Consider the following 18,248-nt stretch of genomic DNA (forward strand, 5'->3'; position numbering starts at 1 on the left):
AATGTGCAAAGCCCACACAGACAGTCACCCAAGGGTGGAACTGAACCCAGGTCTCTGGCACTATGAGGTAGCTGTGTTAACCACTGAGACACAAGCAGGCGTGGGCAATTCAGTCCCTCGAGCCCGTTCTAACATTTAATACAATCATTATTGATCTCATCCTAATCTCAACTCCAATTATCTGCCTGCTCATGATGGCCCTTTAATCCATCAGCAATTGAAAAGTTGCTGTCATATGAAAGTTGAACAGAGAGGTGAATTTGTTGCTTAGAGCTTGTACTTCAAATGCTTAATTGATGTCCCATTATCCTGTTCTAATAGTCCAACTGGATGTTAAGAATCACATTAATTATTTGAAGAAGAGTGCTGATGGAAGTTGAGAGAAAAAAATACTAGCCATAACTTTTTTGCAGGATTATGCTGTGTGCAAAATGGATGTCATATTTGGCTACAAACAACAGCTGTTATGTCTCAGAATAGTGCCTTGTTTGTGAAGTGCTTTGAGACATTGCTGAGAGACATCATATTGGACTACAAAAAAGTGTTTTATTTCAAATTAAAACAATAAACTTTGAATTTTTAATTGAATTAAATAGCAATTCAAAAGAATGACACAGACCCTGAAATTTTAATGATTTTAACCAACAGATAAAAAAGTTTCAGTACATGTGTGTTGGTGCAGTGGCACACGACACTTGGGACCTGGGTTCAATTCTAGCCTTGGGTCACTGTCAATGTGGAGTTTGCATGTTCTCCCTGTGTTGGTGTGGATTTCTTCCAGGTGCACAGTTTCCTCCCCCAGTCCAAAGATGTGCAAGTTAAGTGGATTGGTAGTGGTAAATGTGGGGATAGTTGAGGGGGATAGGGATATCATGAGGTGGCTTCAGAGGATCAATGCTCAGTGGGCTGAATGGCCTCTTTCTGCACTGTAGAGATTCTACATCACGCCTAGACACTGGGCAAGATTCATCAATTCATTACCACTGAATTTATACCTGCAGTTATTTTGCTTTACTACATTAGCCTTTACAAAAGAATACATTTTGGAATCAAGATGTAAAAATCCCTGTACTATTTTGGTCTTCTGACCTGCTGTCATAACGTACAGCATTGAAATGACAACAAAACTCCTACAGTTGGAACACAGGAACTTAGGAGCATGAGTGGGCTAATGAACTCCTCGGGCCTGCTCTGTCATTCAGTTACACCATGGATTCTGATAATGAGGATTCCAGTGGAGCAGGGATGCAAGGCAGACAGGCCTGAGAGAACCTGATAGTGGCTGGATTTGAGAGTGAAATATTTTGCATTAGCATATCTAAACACTTGGATCCAAGAGCGAATATCAATGCTTGGTTTCCAACTTTAAAATATAAAGCCACACTGTCATCGATTCAAAGTGTTTTTGCTTGCTTTGCACCATAACTTCCTGCTCAGATTCCTGGCCAGAGTATCGGTATGGAGTCATACAGGGAACTGTATGTATATGATTCAAAGTTTAGTTTGTCTATCACCAAGATTTAGAGGGGCTACACCAAGCTGACTGATTCATAAAACTCAACCATTGAGCTTCAGTTCCCGCTTTTCAGAGGCAATGTTCCTCCCAAAAAACAGCAGAGAATGAGAGCTTTGCTGGTCTTCACTTTGCTGCACATGATGCTGACATGAGCATCTGGGGTGATTGATGCCCATCAAAGTAGGCAACGTGGAAAACATAAATAATCATAAGAATTAACAGGTGGAAAGAGACTATTAGACGGTGTCAAGTGGAGTTGAACCCGGGTTGATTCCTCTGACTTTCCATCTTTCTATGTCTACCACTTCATGCCACCTCAGCAGTCACAAGCTGAGATTGAGAAACCCTGTTGACTACTTTGCCACCTTGCCTCAAATGGCTTTGTCAGCCATTCTATCATAGTCCCGGGCCTGGTGGCCTCTGGCCTTCTGGGGATCTCTTGCACAGGAGTGGGTGCAACCTCTTTAACCTGACTTGTTGGAGATATTTGGGTTCCTGGCAGATTTGAATGTGTGTGGCAAGGCACTTCTGCAGTGTCCTGAGGTGACAGTTCCTGCGTTTCTGTCTGACAACGCTCCTCCCTGTTCAAGCACAATGTCACCTCCCTCCAGAAAAGCTGGAGGACATGGAGGGAGGTCAAGGTGACTTGGGTCATTATTGTGAAGCCAATTATTGAATGCTCATGGAGTAAAGGCCCTAAGCATTTCAGGCACGTACTAATTTCCCCGTTGGACCTGTCTCTCCACAATGGCTGACACTGGTACCATGAAGGCACTCGTGCACTTGTACGCATGAGTCACAACATCAGACAGAACTTGGACAGACTCCTCAGACTTCTAACCTGTGTGATTTCTGGCACATTTATCAGATGTTCGCCTGCTTGTCTGTGCATCACTATCAACTAATTAATGACCGAATCCAGAGGCTTATTATTTGTATCTGGCTCCCCAGGAGCCTGTTCTCCAGTGAACCCGCCAATGTTAGTGACCTTGACTGTTTCTTCCTCCTCCAGCTGTAGTCCCATGTCGGTGCTGTCCTCACTGGAGTGTGAACATACTGTCGATAGGTAACCCACTGAGGAGAATGCAGTGGTGCAGGCCAAAGAGTCATAAGAGCTCCAGGATTCATTGCCTCTTATTCCTATTGACTTTACCACTTGTAGCAAAACATCTTTTTCTAAAACATTGGCAAGAATTGTGTCTTTGGGCAGCCACATCTATCAAAGAACATGTGAACTCTTTGGGAAGATAAAGCCACTGTTGTAGTTAGATCCTGTCATTGTCCAAAACACCTTTCGTCGGTTTATCAGGTAGAATACTGAGGTTCCAGATCAATAACAATGGCCATAATCTACCTGTACAAAGATTATTTGTGCACATTCCTAGAAAGTTAATGTCCATCCAGATCCTCAATAATGTCTAGAGGAAACAGATTGATGCACAATCATCATTCTGCTATGAATACTAAAAATATTTCAGAACAATTTTAGCATGTTTAAGTGAACATGGAATAATGTGTCAGAAGAAATATTTTCTTGTGTATACACACTGAATTGACTACACTGCCAAATATTAGATGGAGTTCAGAGGAAAGATAGGCAATATTAATGAAATGTACTAGATTCCGAAGAAGATTCATAGGTTAGATGTTGAGATAATGTTTCCACAGTTTGGGGAAACATTTTTTTGAAGAGTTGTGAACCTTTGGAATTCTTTGGACCAGAGGTTTGTGGTGTCTCTGAATTGTGTATGAGGCTATATAATTCACTGCTATTCAAAGAGAGACTTTCTCTTATTTATAGTTCCTCATCGTAAAATTACAGCTACTTTTGTCAGTGTTACCTTTCAGTAATTTCTTATTTCAGATGTTTGTGGCAAGTGATGAATTCTCTAATTGAAATCTAGCTAACATGCGACAGTGAGCCTTGTGTAACTGATAAATGTTTTCCAACGTTTATTACAGCTTTCAGAACATAATTTTTGCACATTAGCTGTGCAGTGGCATTTTTGTATCCTATCTGTCTAATATAGCACTGATCTTGTCCCCATTCCTCATGCTGGTTCTTTTACTTTAGTTGTGCTAACAGTGTGATGTAATTGCACATTCTGGAAACAACATATATTAAAACGTAGGACCCTGTTCTTTGCCGACAGAAAGTAAATATACACATATTTGGTGATAAAATTAACTAACTTGGAATGACAATGGGGTCAGGCTCATTAATACATACTATACTATATTTCAACAGTCATTTTTGAGCAGCAGAGCAGAATAACTGACATGTGCTATTATATAGCACATATATATTAATTAGTTCATGGATAGCTAACAGCAAAACCCGGCAAGTTTTCTCACGCTCTGTCTCTTCCTGGTTCATCCTCATTCTCCTGTAAGTTAGCACCCTCTGATAATAGCAACAGGGGAAATAACAACTTACTAAGATGTCAAAGATATATAATTCTTTGTCACCGCTGTGGATAAAGGAGAACAATTAAACTAAACTTGGTCCCAGGTTAAGAATTTAACGTGCCAAAGAGTCAAAGAAATTTTAAATTGCATAGCTTTTGTTCATCCTGTCTGTATTAAACACCATCATTTTTAAACACTCTACCTGCGTTTGTGTGTATTTTGACATTGAGCTTTTATTTTCTTATGGTTTGTAAGTAGTAAAATGTTTCTTTCTCTCACTCAAGAAAACCATGTAATTGGTTTCTCCATGTTTGGTCTACATTATTAATTCATAGACTCTCAGAATCGCTATAGTGCATAAACAGGCCATTCGGCCCATCAAACCCACATGACCCTTTGAAGAGCAATGTATGTGATATAGCTGTATGCCAAAAAAATGTTAAATATTTGTTGCAACCAGTCAAGAGGGTGTTAAAAAGAAGGGAACTAAATTACCACACCTCATCTCATTCAAATAATTTGTTGAATTGCTTATTTAAAGGTTTATTGTTAGATGCTCTCTTGTCGACAAGAAATGCCTCAATTCAGCAGTTGTTCTGGCTCAAGTTTCATTTTACTTTTCTTATCGAGTTCAGTTAAATACAGCAAAGGGGTACAATTTCTCCTTTGAAGAGAAAAGTCCCCTATTACTATACTTATGGCCTTGATGTTCTGCTTGCTGTTCGGTGAGAAAAATAGCAGGCATTTATAATTTGTGATAATGGGTACTGCAGATGCAGGAGAATCCAAGATAATAAAATGTGAGGCTGGATGAACACAGCAGGCCAAGCAGCATCTCAGGAGCACAAAAGCTGACGTTTCGGGCCTAGACCTTCATCAGAGAGGGGGATGGGGAGAGGGAGCTGGAATAAATAGGGAGAGAGGGGGAGGCGGACCAAAGATGGAGAGAAACGAAGATAGGTGGAGAGGAGAGTACAGGTGGGGAGGTTGGGAGGGGATAGGTCAGTCCAGGGAAGACGGACAGGTCAAGGAGGTGGGATGAGGTTAGTAGGTAGGAGATGGAGGTGCGGCTTGGGGTGGGAGAAGGGATGGGTGAGAGGAAGAACAGGTTAGGGAGGCAGAGACAGATTGGACTGGTTTTGGGATGCAGTGGGTGGGGGGGAAGAGCTGGGCTGGTTGTGTGGTGCAGTGGGGGGAGGGAACAAACTGGGCTGGTTTTGGGATGCGGTGGGGGAAGGGGAGATTTTGAAGCTGGTGTAGTCCACATTGATACCATTGGGCTCCAGGGTTCCCAAGCGGAATATGAGTTGCTGTTCCTGCAACATTCGGGTTACGTGGAACAGTCCTCTTCCGCACCTACTCAGGCCCCAAACCCCACCTCTTCGTCCATTACATTGACGACTGTATCGGCGCCCCCTCTTGCTCCGCAGAGGAGCTCGAACAGTTCATCCACTTCACCAACACCTTCCACCCCAGCCTTCAGTTCACCTGGGCCATCTCCAGTCCATCCCTCACCTTCCTGGATCTCTCAGTCTCCATCTCAGACAACCAGCTTGTAACTGATGTCCATTTCAAGCCCACCGACTCCCACAGCTACCTAGGATACACCTCCTCCCACCAACCCTCCTGCAAAAATTCCATCCCCTATTCCCAATTCCTCCGCCTCCGCCGCATCTGCTCCCACGATGAGGCATTACACTCCCGCACATCCCAGATGTCCAAGTTCTTCAAGGACCGCAACTTTCCCCCCACAGTGGTTGAGAACGCCCTTGACCATGTCTCCCGCATTTCCCGCAACACATCCCTCACACCCCGCCCCTGCCACAACCGCCCAAAGAGGATCCCCCTTGTTCTCACACACCACCCCACCAACCTCCGGATACAACGCATCATCCTCCGACACTTCCACCATCTACAATCCGACCCCACCACCCAAGACATTTTTCCATCCCCACCCCTGTCTGCTTTCCGGAGAGACCACTCTCTCCGTGACTCCCTTGTTCGCTCCACACTGCCCTCCAACCCCACCACACCCGGCATCTTCCCCTGCAACCGCAGGAAATGCTACACTTGCCCCCACACCTCCTCCCTCACCCCTATCCCAGGCCCCAAGATGACTTTCCACATTAAGCAGAGGTTCACCTGCACATCTGCCGATGTGATATACTGCATCCACTGTACCCGGTGTGGCTTCCTCTACATTGGGGAAACCAAGCGGAGGCTTGGGGACCGCTTTGCAGAACACTTCCGCTCGGTTCGCAATAAACAACTGCACCTCCCAGTCGCAAACCATTTCCACTCCCCTTCCCGTTCTTTAGATGACATGTCCATCATGGGCCTCCTGCAGTGCCACTATGATGCCACCCGAAGGTTGCAGGAACAGCAACTCATATTCCGCTTGGGATCCCTGCAGCCCAACGGTATCAATGTGGACTTCACCAGCATCAAAATCTCCCCTTCCCCCACCGCATCACAAAACCAGCCCAGTTCGTCCCCTCCCCCCACTGCACCACACAACCAGCCCAGCTCTTCCCCTCCACCCACTGCATCCCAAAACCAGTCTAACCTGTCTCTGCCTCCCTAACCTGTTCTTCCTCTCACGCATCCCTTCCTCCCACCCCAAGCCGCACCTCCATCTCCTAACTACTAACCTCATCCCACCTCCTTGACCTGTCCGTCTTCCCTGGACTGACCTATCCCCTCCCAACCTCCCCACCTATACTCTCCTCTCCACCTATCTTCTTTTTTCTCCATCTTCGGTCCGCCTCCCCCCTCTCCCTATTTATTCCAGAACCCTCACCCCATCCCCCTCTCTGATGAAGGGTCTAGGCCCGAAACGTAAGCTTTTGTGCTCCTGAGATGCTGCTGGGCCTGCTGTGTTCATCCAGCCTCACATTTTATTATCAGGCACTTATAATTTAATCTGTTAAGGATCAGATTCTTGCTGTCAAGGTCAACTTTAGCAAAGTCAAACATGGCGAGTAATATTTGTGGAACATCAATTCCAGGCAACAATCATTTCCAACTAGCCATTGTCTCTTGACACTCAACATCCTGTTTATTACCACTGACCATAACAGAACGGGACTAACCACCTAAATACAGTTGGTACCAGAGCAGGTCAGAGGCTACAAATCGTGCAGGGAGTAACTCATCTCCTGACTCCCCAAAGCCTGTTCACCATATACAAGGTAAAAATCTGATATGTGATGGAATATTCCCCACTTGCCTGGATGAGTGGAGTTCCAACTACAATCAAGAAGCTCAATACCATCAGGCCAAAGCAGCCTGCTTGATTGGCACCACACCTACAGCCTCGAGCACCAACGGTCAGCAGCAGCAGTGTGCACCATTTACAAAATGCACTGCAAAAAATAACCAAGGCTTTTTAGGTCGCACCTTTCAAACCCATGACCAATTCCATCCAGAAGAAAAAGGGCAACAGATACATGGGAACACCTCCGCCTACAAGGTTTACTCCCAGCCACTCACCATCCTGATTGGAAATACATTGTTCTTCCCTCAGTCTCACTTGGTCAAAATCCTGGGTAACTCCGTCCCAAATGGCAATGAAGTGACTCAAGAAGACAGTTCACAACCTCCTTCCAATGGCAGCTAGTGATGGGCAATACATACTGGTCCAGCAAATGATGCCAACATCCCGTGAATAGACAAAAAAGGTGGCATCTTCCTGTAGTTGGTATCTCTCTCTAGGATTCCTAAAAGAAACCTCAAACTGAAATTAATGTGACTTTAACTTCGAAGCAAATGCATGGTGTTCTCTCATTTCAGTGTCCAGCCTGTCTCCACTCTCTGGCAACCAAAGACACGCACTGACTGACGTTTGAGTTTTTTCCGATTCTTTGTGTCATGGACCCTTTTGCCAGGCAGTAGAACAATCTGTTTTTAATTCATTGAAGTATTAATCACCTTGAATGAAACAGAAGTTGCTGGGAAAGCTCAGGATGGCAGCATCTGTGAAGAAAAAAAATCAGAGTTACATTTCGGGTCCCGTGGCCCTTCCTCAGAACTGAGTTTTGAGGAAGGGTCACCAGACCTGAAATATTAACTCTGATTTCTTTTCTTCACAGATGCTGCCAGACTTGCTGAGCTTTCCCAGCAACTTCTGTTTTGTTCCTGATTTACAGCAACTGCAGTTCTTTTGGTTTTTATTAATCACCTTGGCTCTGTAAGTCAAGATTCAACGTCTCATTAAAAAGTTAAGAAGCAAACCTCCAGGCTTTTAAGGACCATAAACACAAGCTCACAAATTAATTTCCTAAAATGACTAACCATGTCTTCCCCTTCTTAACACAAAACATAATGTAAACATAAAATTATGCATTGCTTTAAACACTTTGGAACAGAATATCAGTACGCTAAATATGACTATGGCTGACAAACATTATGATGAAACTTAAATCTTGTCCTGATTTTTATACTTTTCCTGGAACTTGCATTCAGTTTTACTCTTTATCTTCATTTTGAACATAACTCATTTGTCTGACCACCTGTGACAGACACTTTTCACCCACTACAGCCCATCAATCACAAATATACTGAATCATGCCAAAATAGCCCTCACTATCCTCTGTCAATTAAAGAATTGAACATTCATAATTTATCAGTCAAATTGTATCATGATTCTGGTCACAGGTAAGAAGACTGTATCATGATGCCTATTTTGGAGTCAAAATGAATTCTCTAGGGCCAACACTCCAGGATGAAGCTCTGTGTTAAGCAAGGGTTATGTGTACAGCTTTCAACAAATTATAAAAAATGTCCAAAGTGAATATCTTACCTGAGCATTTCCTATACCATGTAATTCATTCTTTATTATTCCCTTCCATCTTCAATGCCAGTTTGGCACATCACTCTGTGTATGCTTCTTAAAAACAAAAGCTTTTCAGGTGCTATTGGGTGGACTTCATAGCAGATTTAAATCAACTCTTAAATCAGTCACAATTTAAATTTTCTGATTTAAGCTCAAATTTGTAGCACCAAATTCTCACTTTTCTTAAAGCAATTAGCTAATTCAATAATTTGGCATAAAACATGCCAGTTTTAAGAAGGATAAGCTGGTCTTAGGAGCTTACGACCATCAGTAGATATCAAATTTAGATGCAGCAGTCACCTCTCACTAGTTCCTTGGTTGGGAAGATAGCTGCTCTAATGAAAATACACCACTAGAAGAAGGGGAATGTAGATTACATCAACATAGAAGTTCAAGGGTTTATCAAAAGTGAAGTGGTCTTTCTCTCCAAGTGAGCAATAAGAGATTCATTTTAAAAGTAAGACTCAGCTTGCAATGCAGCTTTAGAATTGAAGACACTGCTAGATCCACAAAAGCAGTGCACATGAATGAAGAATTCTGTCAGTTTGACCCCTACTAATCCATTCATCCAAACTGGCCATAATCCATTAATATATTGGTGGGTAGCAACTGGGAAACTATTTTCTTTGGATACTGTATTGTTGTCAGGTCAAGTGTAAACCATTTGAAAAATATACTTTCAGAGGCCAGTGAAGAGTCAACCAGGTAACATTTGACTCAGGATAATAAAGTGTGAAGCTGGATGAACACAGCAGGCCAAGCAGCATCTCAGGAGCACAAAAGCTGACGTTTTGGGCCTAGACCCTTCATCAGAGAGGGGGATGGGGTGAGGGTTCTGGAATAAATAGGGAGAGAGGGGGAGGCGGACCGAAGATGGAGAGAAAAGAAGTTAGGTGGAGAGGAGAGTATAGGTGGGGAGGTAGGGAGGGGATAGGTCAGTCCAGGGAAGACGGACAGGTCAAGGAGGTGGGATGAGGTTAGTAGGTAGGAGATGGAGGTGCGGATTGGGGTGGGAGGAAGGGATGGGTGAGAGGAAGAACAGGTTAGGGAGGCAGAGACAGGCTGGGCTGGTTTTGGGAGGCAGTGAGGGGAGGGGAAGAGCTGGGCTGGTTGTGTGGTGCAGTGGGGGGAGGGGATGAACTGGGCTGGTTTTGGGATGCGGTGGGGGAAGGAGAGATTTTGATGCTGGTGAAGTCCACATTGATACCATTGGGCTGCAGGGTTCCCAAGTGGAATATGAGCTGCTGTTCATGCAACCTTCGGGTGGCATCATTGTGGCACTGCAGGAAGCCCGTCATGGACATGTCATCTAAAGAATGGGAGGGGGAGTTGAAATGGTTCGCGACTGGGAGGTGCAGTTGTTTATTGCGAACTGAGCGGAGGTGTTCTGCAAAGCGGTCCCCAAGCCTTCGCTTCGTTTCTCCAATGTAGAGGGAGCCACACCGGGTACAATGGATACAGTATACCATATTGGCAGATGTGCAGGTGAACCTCTGCTTAATATGGAAAGTCATCTTGGGGCCTGGGATAGGGGTGAGCGAGGAGGTGTGGGGGCAAGTGTAGCATTTCCTATGGTTGCAGGGGAAGGTGCGGGGTGTGGTGGGGTTGGAGGGGAGTGTGGAGCGAACAAGGGAGCCACGGAGAGAGTGGTCTCTCCGGAAGGCAGACAAGGGTGGGGGTGGAAAAATGTCTTGGGTGGTGGGGTCGGATTGTAGATGGTGGAAGTGTCGGAGGATGATGAGTTGTATCCAGAGGTTGGTGGGATGGTGTGTGAGAACGAGGGGAATCCTCTTTGGGCGGTTGTGGCGGGCGTGGGGTGTGAGGGATCTCATCAACTCAGGGGACGTCCCACGCACAGCCTCCAACCTTTTTATTCCCCAACCCCCACGGCCCGTTTCTATCTTCTTCCCAAAATCCACAAACCTGCCTGCCCTGGTCGACCCATTGTCTCAGCCTGTTCCTGCCCCACCGAACTCATTTCCACCTATCTGGACTCCATTTTCTCCCCTTTGGTCCAGGAACTCCCTACGTACGTCCGTGACACCACCCACGCCCTCCACCTCCTCCAGAACTTCCAATTCCCTGGCCCCCAACACCTCATTTTCACCATGGACGTCCAGTCCCTAAACACCTGTATTCCGCATGCAGATGGCCTCATGGCCCTCCGCTTTTTCCTGTCCCGCAGGCCCGACCAGTCCACCGACACCCTCATCCACCTAGCCAAACTCGTCTTCACCCTCAACAACTTCTCTTTCGATCCTCCCACTTCCTACAGACAAAGAAGGTGGCCATGGTCACCCGGTTCTGGTAATAGGGGAAGTGGGGTCGTGTTAATATCACTGGACTAGTAATCTGGAGTTCTAGGGTAATGCTCTGGGGATAAGGAGACAATCCCATCGTGGCAGATAGTGAAATTACAATTTAATAAATAAAGTTGGAATTTAAAATTAGCCCAATAGTGATCATGAAACAACTGTGAATTATAGGAAGGAAACTGGTTCACTAGCACACCTTAGGAAAGGTAATAAACTGTGATGCTAGTTCAGAGTCAAATGTATCCTGGTTGACTCTTCACTGGCCTCTGAAAGTATGCTGGAAAGCCATTCAATTGTGTCTAATTGCTACAAGGCCCAAGTGAAAGCTTACATTGAAGGACACGCTGGCCAACCTCGGCATCAATAATGCACAGTCATCCCTAACATCCTCCTAACATCCAGGAACTTATGCCAAAATTGGTAGACTTGTCCCACAAACTAGTCCAACATAGATTTTCCATGTAAACACCACCATTACAAAATCAAAGGTAGCAGTATACTATTGGGAGGAAGTTGAATCCTCAACATTGATTGGATTCTATGATTTCTCTTGGCATCAGGTCAAAAATGCACAAATAAATCTCCTGCTCACTACAAGCTATCTCTGCTTTGGCTAATGAATCAACACTCCTCCTTGTAGAACATCAATTGGAGGGAACACAGAGGTAAGAGTACAAAGAACACATTGAGGGGACTTCAAAATCCATTACCGAGGGTGGTTCAGCAACACTGCCAGTGGTCAGGTTTGTTGTGTCTGAAGGGACACAACCATTAGACTAGGTCGGCAGCACACCTGACGTTGCCTTCTCTAAATTACCTATCATGTATGCACCTATTTACGACAATACAGGTAGGAGAGAGAGCACTGCACAGTCCTTGCGTAGATGAAAACCTATCTCACTTTTCGAGTACCCTCCACTGTTCTATGTAGTATTCACACCATGGTAAAAAGAATAATTTCTGAACAGATCTCGCAACTCAGGACCGGGCATCCATGAGGTGTTGGCCACCAGCAACAGCAGCTGAACTGTAATTGATTACAATCTCTAACCACATATCTCTTGGTGAAGTCTATCAGCACTGACAAAATTCCAGCAATAGTACAGAAGCCTTGTGCTTCAGAATTGGCTGCACCCCTAACTGAGCTATTCAAGGTCAGCGATAATACTGGCAACTATCTCATAATGGTCAATTACCATCTTGTCAGTCTCCTCTGATTCATCAGTAAAGTAATGGAAGGTATTTTCAACTGCTCTATCAAGCAACATTTGTTCAATAATAATCTATTCTGAAGCTCAGTTTGAATTCTGCCAGTGCCACTAAGTTCCTGAGCTCAGTACAGCCTTGGTTCAAAGTGCAAACGGAATTGAACTCCAGAGGTCAGATAGAAATGACGGCTGTTGATATCAAGGCAGCATTTGACTGAAAATGGCATCAAGGAACCCAAACAAAAGTGGAGCAAATGGGAATCAGGGAAAACTTTCTACTTGTTGGAGTCATACCTAGTACAAACATTGTGATTATTGGAGGTCAATTATCTCTACCCTGGGACACTACTTCAGGAATTCCTTAGGGTAGTGCCCTAGGTTCAATCATCTTCAGCTGCTTCATCACAGACCTTCCTTCCATCATAACATCAGAAATGGGATAGATTCACTGAGGATTGCCCATTAATCAGCGTCATTTGCGAGTTTTAAGACACTATGTTCATGTTTAACTAGTGCTGGACAACATCCAGGCTTGGGTTGTTCAGTGGCAAATAAAATTTGCGTCACAAAGGCATCAAGCAATGACCATCTTCAATGAAAGAATCGAATCATCCAACCCTTAACAGTTATTGTCAGTTACCATTCCTGAATGTCCTACTATTGACATCCTGAGGTTACCATTGACCAGAAACAGAACATGATGAGCCATCCAAATACTATGGTTACATGAGCAGATAAGAGGCTAAGAATTCTACGGTTAGTAATTCACTCACTGTTTTCACCAATACCTGTCCATGATCCACAAGTCAGGAATGTGATGGAATGCTCTTTCCCTGCCTGTATGGGAGTAGCTTCAACAGCATGCAATAGGCTCAACATTTCCTGGACAAATCAGCTCGCTTAACTGATACCTGATCCATCATCTTCAAACTTTACTCAGTTCACCACCAGCACACCGTGGCAGCAGTGTGTTCCATCTACAAAGCACACTGCAGCAAACCAAGGCTCATCAAATAGCACTTTCCCGACCCAAGGCCTCTAGCATCTAGAAAGATAAGGACAGAAGATGCAGTCCAACACCACCACTTAAAAAGTACTCTCTAAGCCATATCTTCCTAACTTTTTACTGCATTGTTGTTCCTTGGAATAGGTGTTACAGTGTTTAAACACCCTGATCTTTCACTTCGAACAGCTGGGCAAAGAACCGATCTGAAATGGTTGGCTGTCTAGAATATATTAAAATAAGTAGGTTCATGTCAAGTGATTAATTACTGCTATAGATTAACTTGCAATCTCACTTAAAAAAGCTTGCAAGGATGGCAGTTGTAAGTAATGTGTTAAGTGTTGGCACATCATAAATAGCACATCAAATAAGTGATGTATTGATTAACAATTATACTTCAATAATAATGAAGACAGAAACAAGATTATCATATTATACAAAGATAGTTTAATTGTGCGATTAACAATTAATAACCATCCCCATCTGAACATTTTTGCATAAAGAAAACCTGTGATGCTTTAAAAAAAAGTCTAACATGGTCAGATTTAACAAAATAATTTGTGATCTCATAGTTTCACATCGCAATATAACTCAGAAAAACAGGTACACTTGTAATCTTCATACAGAAATTTATACTGAAAAAGCTTCAATCCATTGTAAACTGAAGGAAGACACATTGCAAAACATCTATTTTTCTGTGAAGTTTATAAGTTATCTAATGTACTTTTTTTTATTAACCTATGTTCATTTGCATGATGGTTTAACATTAATATAGAAAATTGCATACACCATAAAGAGTGAAGCCCATGGTATGAATTGCTTTGATAACATACAGCAGTTTTTAGGCAAATTTTAAAGCACAATTTTTCAATTGAAACTTTTAAGACACTTTGTATCACTGCCCATCAAAATACATTTATAAATAGAAAAAGTCAGTATGAAAAAGCACTATGTTACATGTAACAGAAACTTCAAAAAATTAATTACATCATGAGGCTAAGTTTTCTTAAAATAAATAATCTAGACTACACAAATTTTTTTAAAAAAAGTTGTGTTTCACATTTTAAAATCAGGAAATGACAAGACTCAAAGTTACAGTGATTGCTCTCTTGCAGAATAATTGAATGATGGCAGTGCCATATTACACAAGGCAATTATTGGCATATTTTCCATTAACGCTGCATTTTACAGCGAGCAGTTTCTTCATTTTTTTTTGCAACTTTAACAATAGCTAAGCACAAAGTATTCTCATCTTCAATTTTGTTAATTTTGAAAAGGCCAGATTTTCCTTTTAAGTTGCAAGAAACATACCGGTTTGGGTGGGAATTGAAACTGGAGTGTTTGATCCATTCAGAACTGGCTAATCTGTGATCAGTTGTGGAAAGCTTCAGAATGAGCATTTTAAGTTTGACAGCTATTACAGTCAAACATCATACAGTGTCAGTTTCCTCTGTTGATGTGCCGTACAGAAACTGTCATTAATCAGTAAACAGCAGTTACAAAAATGTTCAAGGCAATCCCAATACTTCATATGTAGCTGCTTGTTTGCTTGAAAGAAAAATGAAAAACTTCTAGTGCAGTCTGCATTATCCACAGGAGATTTGTTCAGTCTTTTACTGGGACTCTTTCTAATATATTTGTGCAAGTTTGTAAAGACAAATTGGTCTTTCTGATGAATAATGCAGGAAACAAGACGAGTTTTCATGTAATTACACATCAGTGACACACTTACAAAATAAAGAAATGTTCATGTAACATCAGGGTCAGTCTTTTGGTTCCTGATCAGGATCTAAGTTATTTGTAGTCCCTTCTCCTGACAATGTCTCTTCAACTTTAACTGAATATATTTCTTTTGAACTTTTGCCTTCCTCATTTTCCTCTGAGTCCTCCGAGTCTTCCAGCAATTCCTCTTTCTCATACTCAGCCACATCTACCTCCAAGCCTGCATGGTCCTTCAGTTTGCCATGATGCTTTAGATGGTAACGTTGATTTTGAAAAAATTTTATGATTGTATACTTGGGCAGGTCAAGTTGAGCTGACAGAGTCTGAATTGCTTCTTCATCTGGGTACAAACCTACATCCTGTATAAAGCTCTGTAAGATCCCCAGGGCTTCTACAGAAATCTTAGTACGAGATCTGGGCTTATGCCGGCTCTCATCTTCTGATTCTGCTGGTGTTGACGTAGGCTGTTTAGGTGCAAGTCGGGGTGCTGCTGGCTGTTGCTATAAGCATAAATAATTAATAAATAAACTGCTCATAACATATTGTCATATTAGCATCATTGAAATAAAGAAAGCAACCAAAGCAACTTATATACAGGAAATCAGTATGTATGTGTTTTAATCCCATTGTTTTGACCTTAGTTCAATGCAGAAGATGCAGTGGTGCTTATTTCTTTGCTAATTTTCATGTAAAAACAGCAATTCATCACACCGCTAAAAATTAGCAACATGTGGTCTTCATAAGATAAAACGTTTCCTGGGATAGTCTTGCAGGTTTCTCAGGAAGGTATACTGACCTGAATTGGCTCTGCAGAAACATGAATAATGTGGGATGGTCGGTCTCCATGGTGATGGATCACATTGCTTTCTTGTTCATAAATGGCATCTCGCTCAGCCTGAGGAAGGCTCAGGAACCTCCTGATCATTGATAAGTTTTCCCAAAGAGTCCTATTCTCTGGGGAAGGGTCCTCTTTCCAACGTAAAAGTTCACATAACCACCCCTTCGTAGAAGAATGTGAATAAAGCAAGACACATTAGTTTCCCACTTTATTCTAGGCATAATTTATTTAAAAATCCCAAACAGTAAGTCACCATTAAAACACATGAACAAAAGGAAAAATCCTACATTTATGTGATTAATTTCAATGCTTCGGGGAGTCCCAAAGCACCTTCCAGCTCATAAAATTCTCTTGGAAATTACAGTTATGTTTGTAGTGTCGGGACCTGTGACAGCCAACATACCTGCAGTAAAACCCCACAAAACAGCAGGCAGGTACAAACCAGATAATCTGCTTTACCTCATTTTGGTTGAGGAATCACTATTGGTCAGAACACCAGGGCAAACTCCCTTGTTCATCTTCAAAATACTGAAGGGTATTATGTGACCTCTTGAGAGGGCAACTAGGGCCTTGGTTTAATGTCTCATGTAAATGTAGCACCTTGGACAGAGAAGTACTCCCTTAATATTTTGTGCTCAAGTGAGTTGCAGTGGGACTTGAGCCTCCAGCTTTCTGGCTCAGATGTAAGGGTCTACAATTCAAAACATCTGTTTGGGTGCAAATTGAATTGCTGTTGGCCGAAGACCAGCCAGCAATTGAACTGCTCACAGCCTGCAACTGTGGAGAAAACACTGTGGTTGAAATTGGAACTTCTTTAACAAAGCAACAATAAATTCACAAGAAAATAATTCCCTGTAAGGATCAAATTGCATTAATAATGGCACACTGGTACAATTGTAAGCACTGTAGCCTCATTGTGCCAGGGACCTGGGTTTGATTCTAGCCTCAGGTGACTCTCTGAGTAGAATTTGTATGTTCTCCCTGTGTCTGCATGGGTTTCCTCTCACAGTCCAAAGATGAGAAAGTTAGGTGGTTTGGCCATGCTAATTTTCCCCATAGTAAATAGGTATGTGCAGGCCAGGTGGTTATCCATTGGAAATGCAGGGCTATGGGGATGGGGTTGGGGGTAGGGGGGAGCTGGGTCTAGGTGGGAAACTGTTTGGGCAGCCTTTGCAGACTCAAAGGTCCATATGGCATCTTTCCATCCTGTAGGAATTCTATGATTCTAACGGGAAGGCAGTGGTATAGAGGAAATGTCATTGGATTAACAATTCAGAAGCCCAGGCTAAAGTTCTGGGGATGCTGGTTCAAATCACACAATGCCAGTTGATATAATCTAAACTCAATCAATAATTTTGAAAAAAAAAGCTGAACTCGCTTCCTAAAAGCACAGTCGGCATCCTACACCACATGGTGCACATTGGTTCAATACATCAGTTCGACATGGCCAACCCAAATACACTGATAAATGAGAGATAGACAATAAATGCTGGCTTAGCCAGCAGCAGCTATATTTTGTGAATTAACATACAAAAAGCTGTACAGTATTTGATTCATAGATATAATGTTACCTTAAAATTAACATATTAATTAAGGCAAAAATATTTGGTCCCTTGAGCACATTTGTACCACATAACCCAAGTATGGTTATAAAGTAATTTTCATTGCCCTGAAAGGCAACTCCAGAACATGTGTTGTACTTCTTAGGTCAGTCGTCCTTCATACCATAGATGAAGCACCTGTAGAACTATTATGTTGTAGACAGCACTTGATAATCACAACCTACATTCTCTAGCAACAGATTCTCTTCCAATTGTGCATTATTACCTGCAAAGTGATGATAGTGACGAAGGATGCCGTAGGTTGCAGAGAGACATAGATAAGCTGCAGAGCTGGGCTGAGAGATGGCAAATGGAGTTTAATGCAGACGAGTGTGAGGTGATGCACTTTGGTAGGAGTAACCGGAAGGCAAAGTACTGGGCTAATGGCAAGATTCTTGGTAGTGTAGATGAGCAAAGAGATCTCGGTGTTCATGTACACAGATCCTTGAAAGTTGCCACCCAGGTTGACAGGGCTGTTAAGAAGGCATACAGTGTTTTAGCTTTTATTAATAGAGGGATCGAGTTCCGGAACCAAGAGGTTATGCTGCAGCTGTACAAAACTCTGGTGCGGCCGCACTTGGAGTTACAAAAAGCATGTGAAAGCTTTGGAAAGGGTGCAGAGGAGATTTACTAGGATGTTTCCTGGTATGGAGGGAAGATCTTACGAGGAAAGGCTGAGGGACTTGAGGTTGTTTTCATTAGAGAGAAGAAGGTAGAGAGGTGACTTAATTGACTTTATCCTAGGATGGTGATGGCGAGCACGAGGGGGCATAGCTTTAAATTGAGGGGTGAAAGATATAGG

The 18,248-nt window shown here is 42.9% G+C and overlaps 1 protein-coding gene across 4 annotated transcripts in view; it reads right to left on the reverse strand.

Moving 5' to 3' along the window:
- Positions 1-13,768: 13,768 nt before the first annotated feature.
- Positions 13,769-18,248, reverse strand: part of LOC125460384 (DNA-binding protein SATB1-like) — a 141,009-nt gene continuing 136,529 nt past the window's right edge. For all 4 annotated transcript variants that reach the window (XM_048547834.2, XM_048547851.2, XM_048547827.2 and 1 more), the window contains 2 exons: positions 15,804-16,007; positions 13,769-15,507 (listed from right to left, as the gene is read on the reverse strand). In XM_048547834.2, coding sequence (XP_048403791.1) covers positions 15,049-15,507; positions 15,804-16,007 — 663 coding nt within the window. In that variant the 3' untranslated portion in view covers positions 13,769-15,048. The remainder of the gene's footprint in view (positions 15,508-15,803; positions 16,008-18,248) is intronic.

The sequence above is a fragment of the Stegostoma tigrinum genome, chromosome 2, assembly GCF_030684315.1.
Source record: "Stegostoma tigrinum isolate sSteTig4 chromosome 2, sSteTig4.hap1, whole genome shotgun sequence".
Classification (NCBI taxonomy): Eukaryota; Metazoa; Chordata; class Chondrichthyes; order Orectolobiformes; family Stegostomatidae; genus Stegostoma; species Stegostoma tigrinum.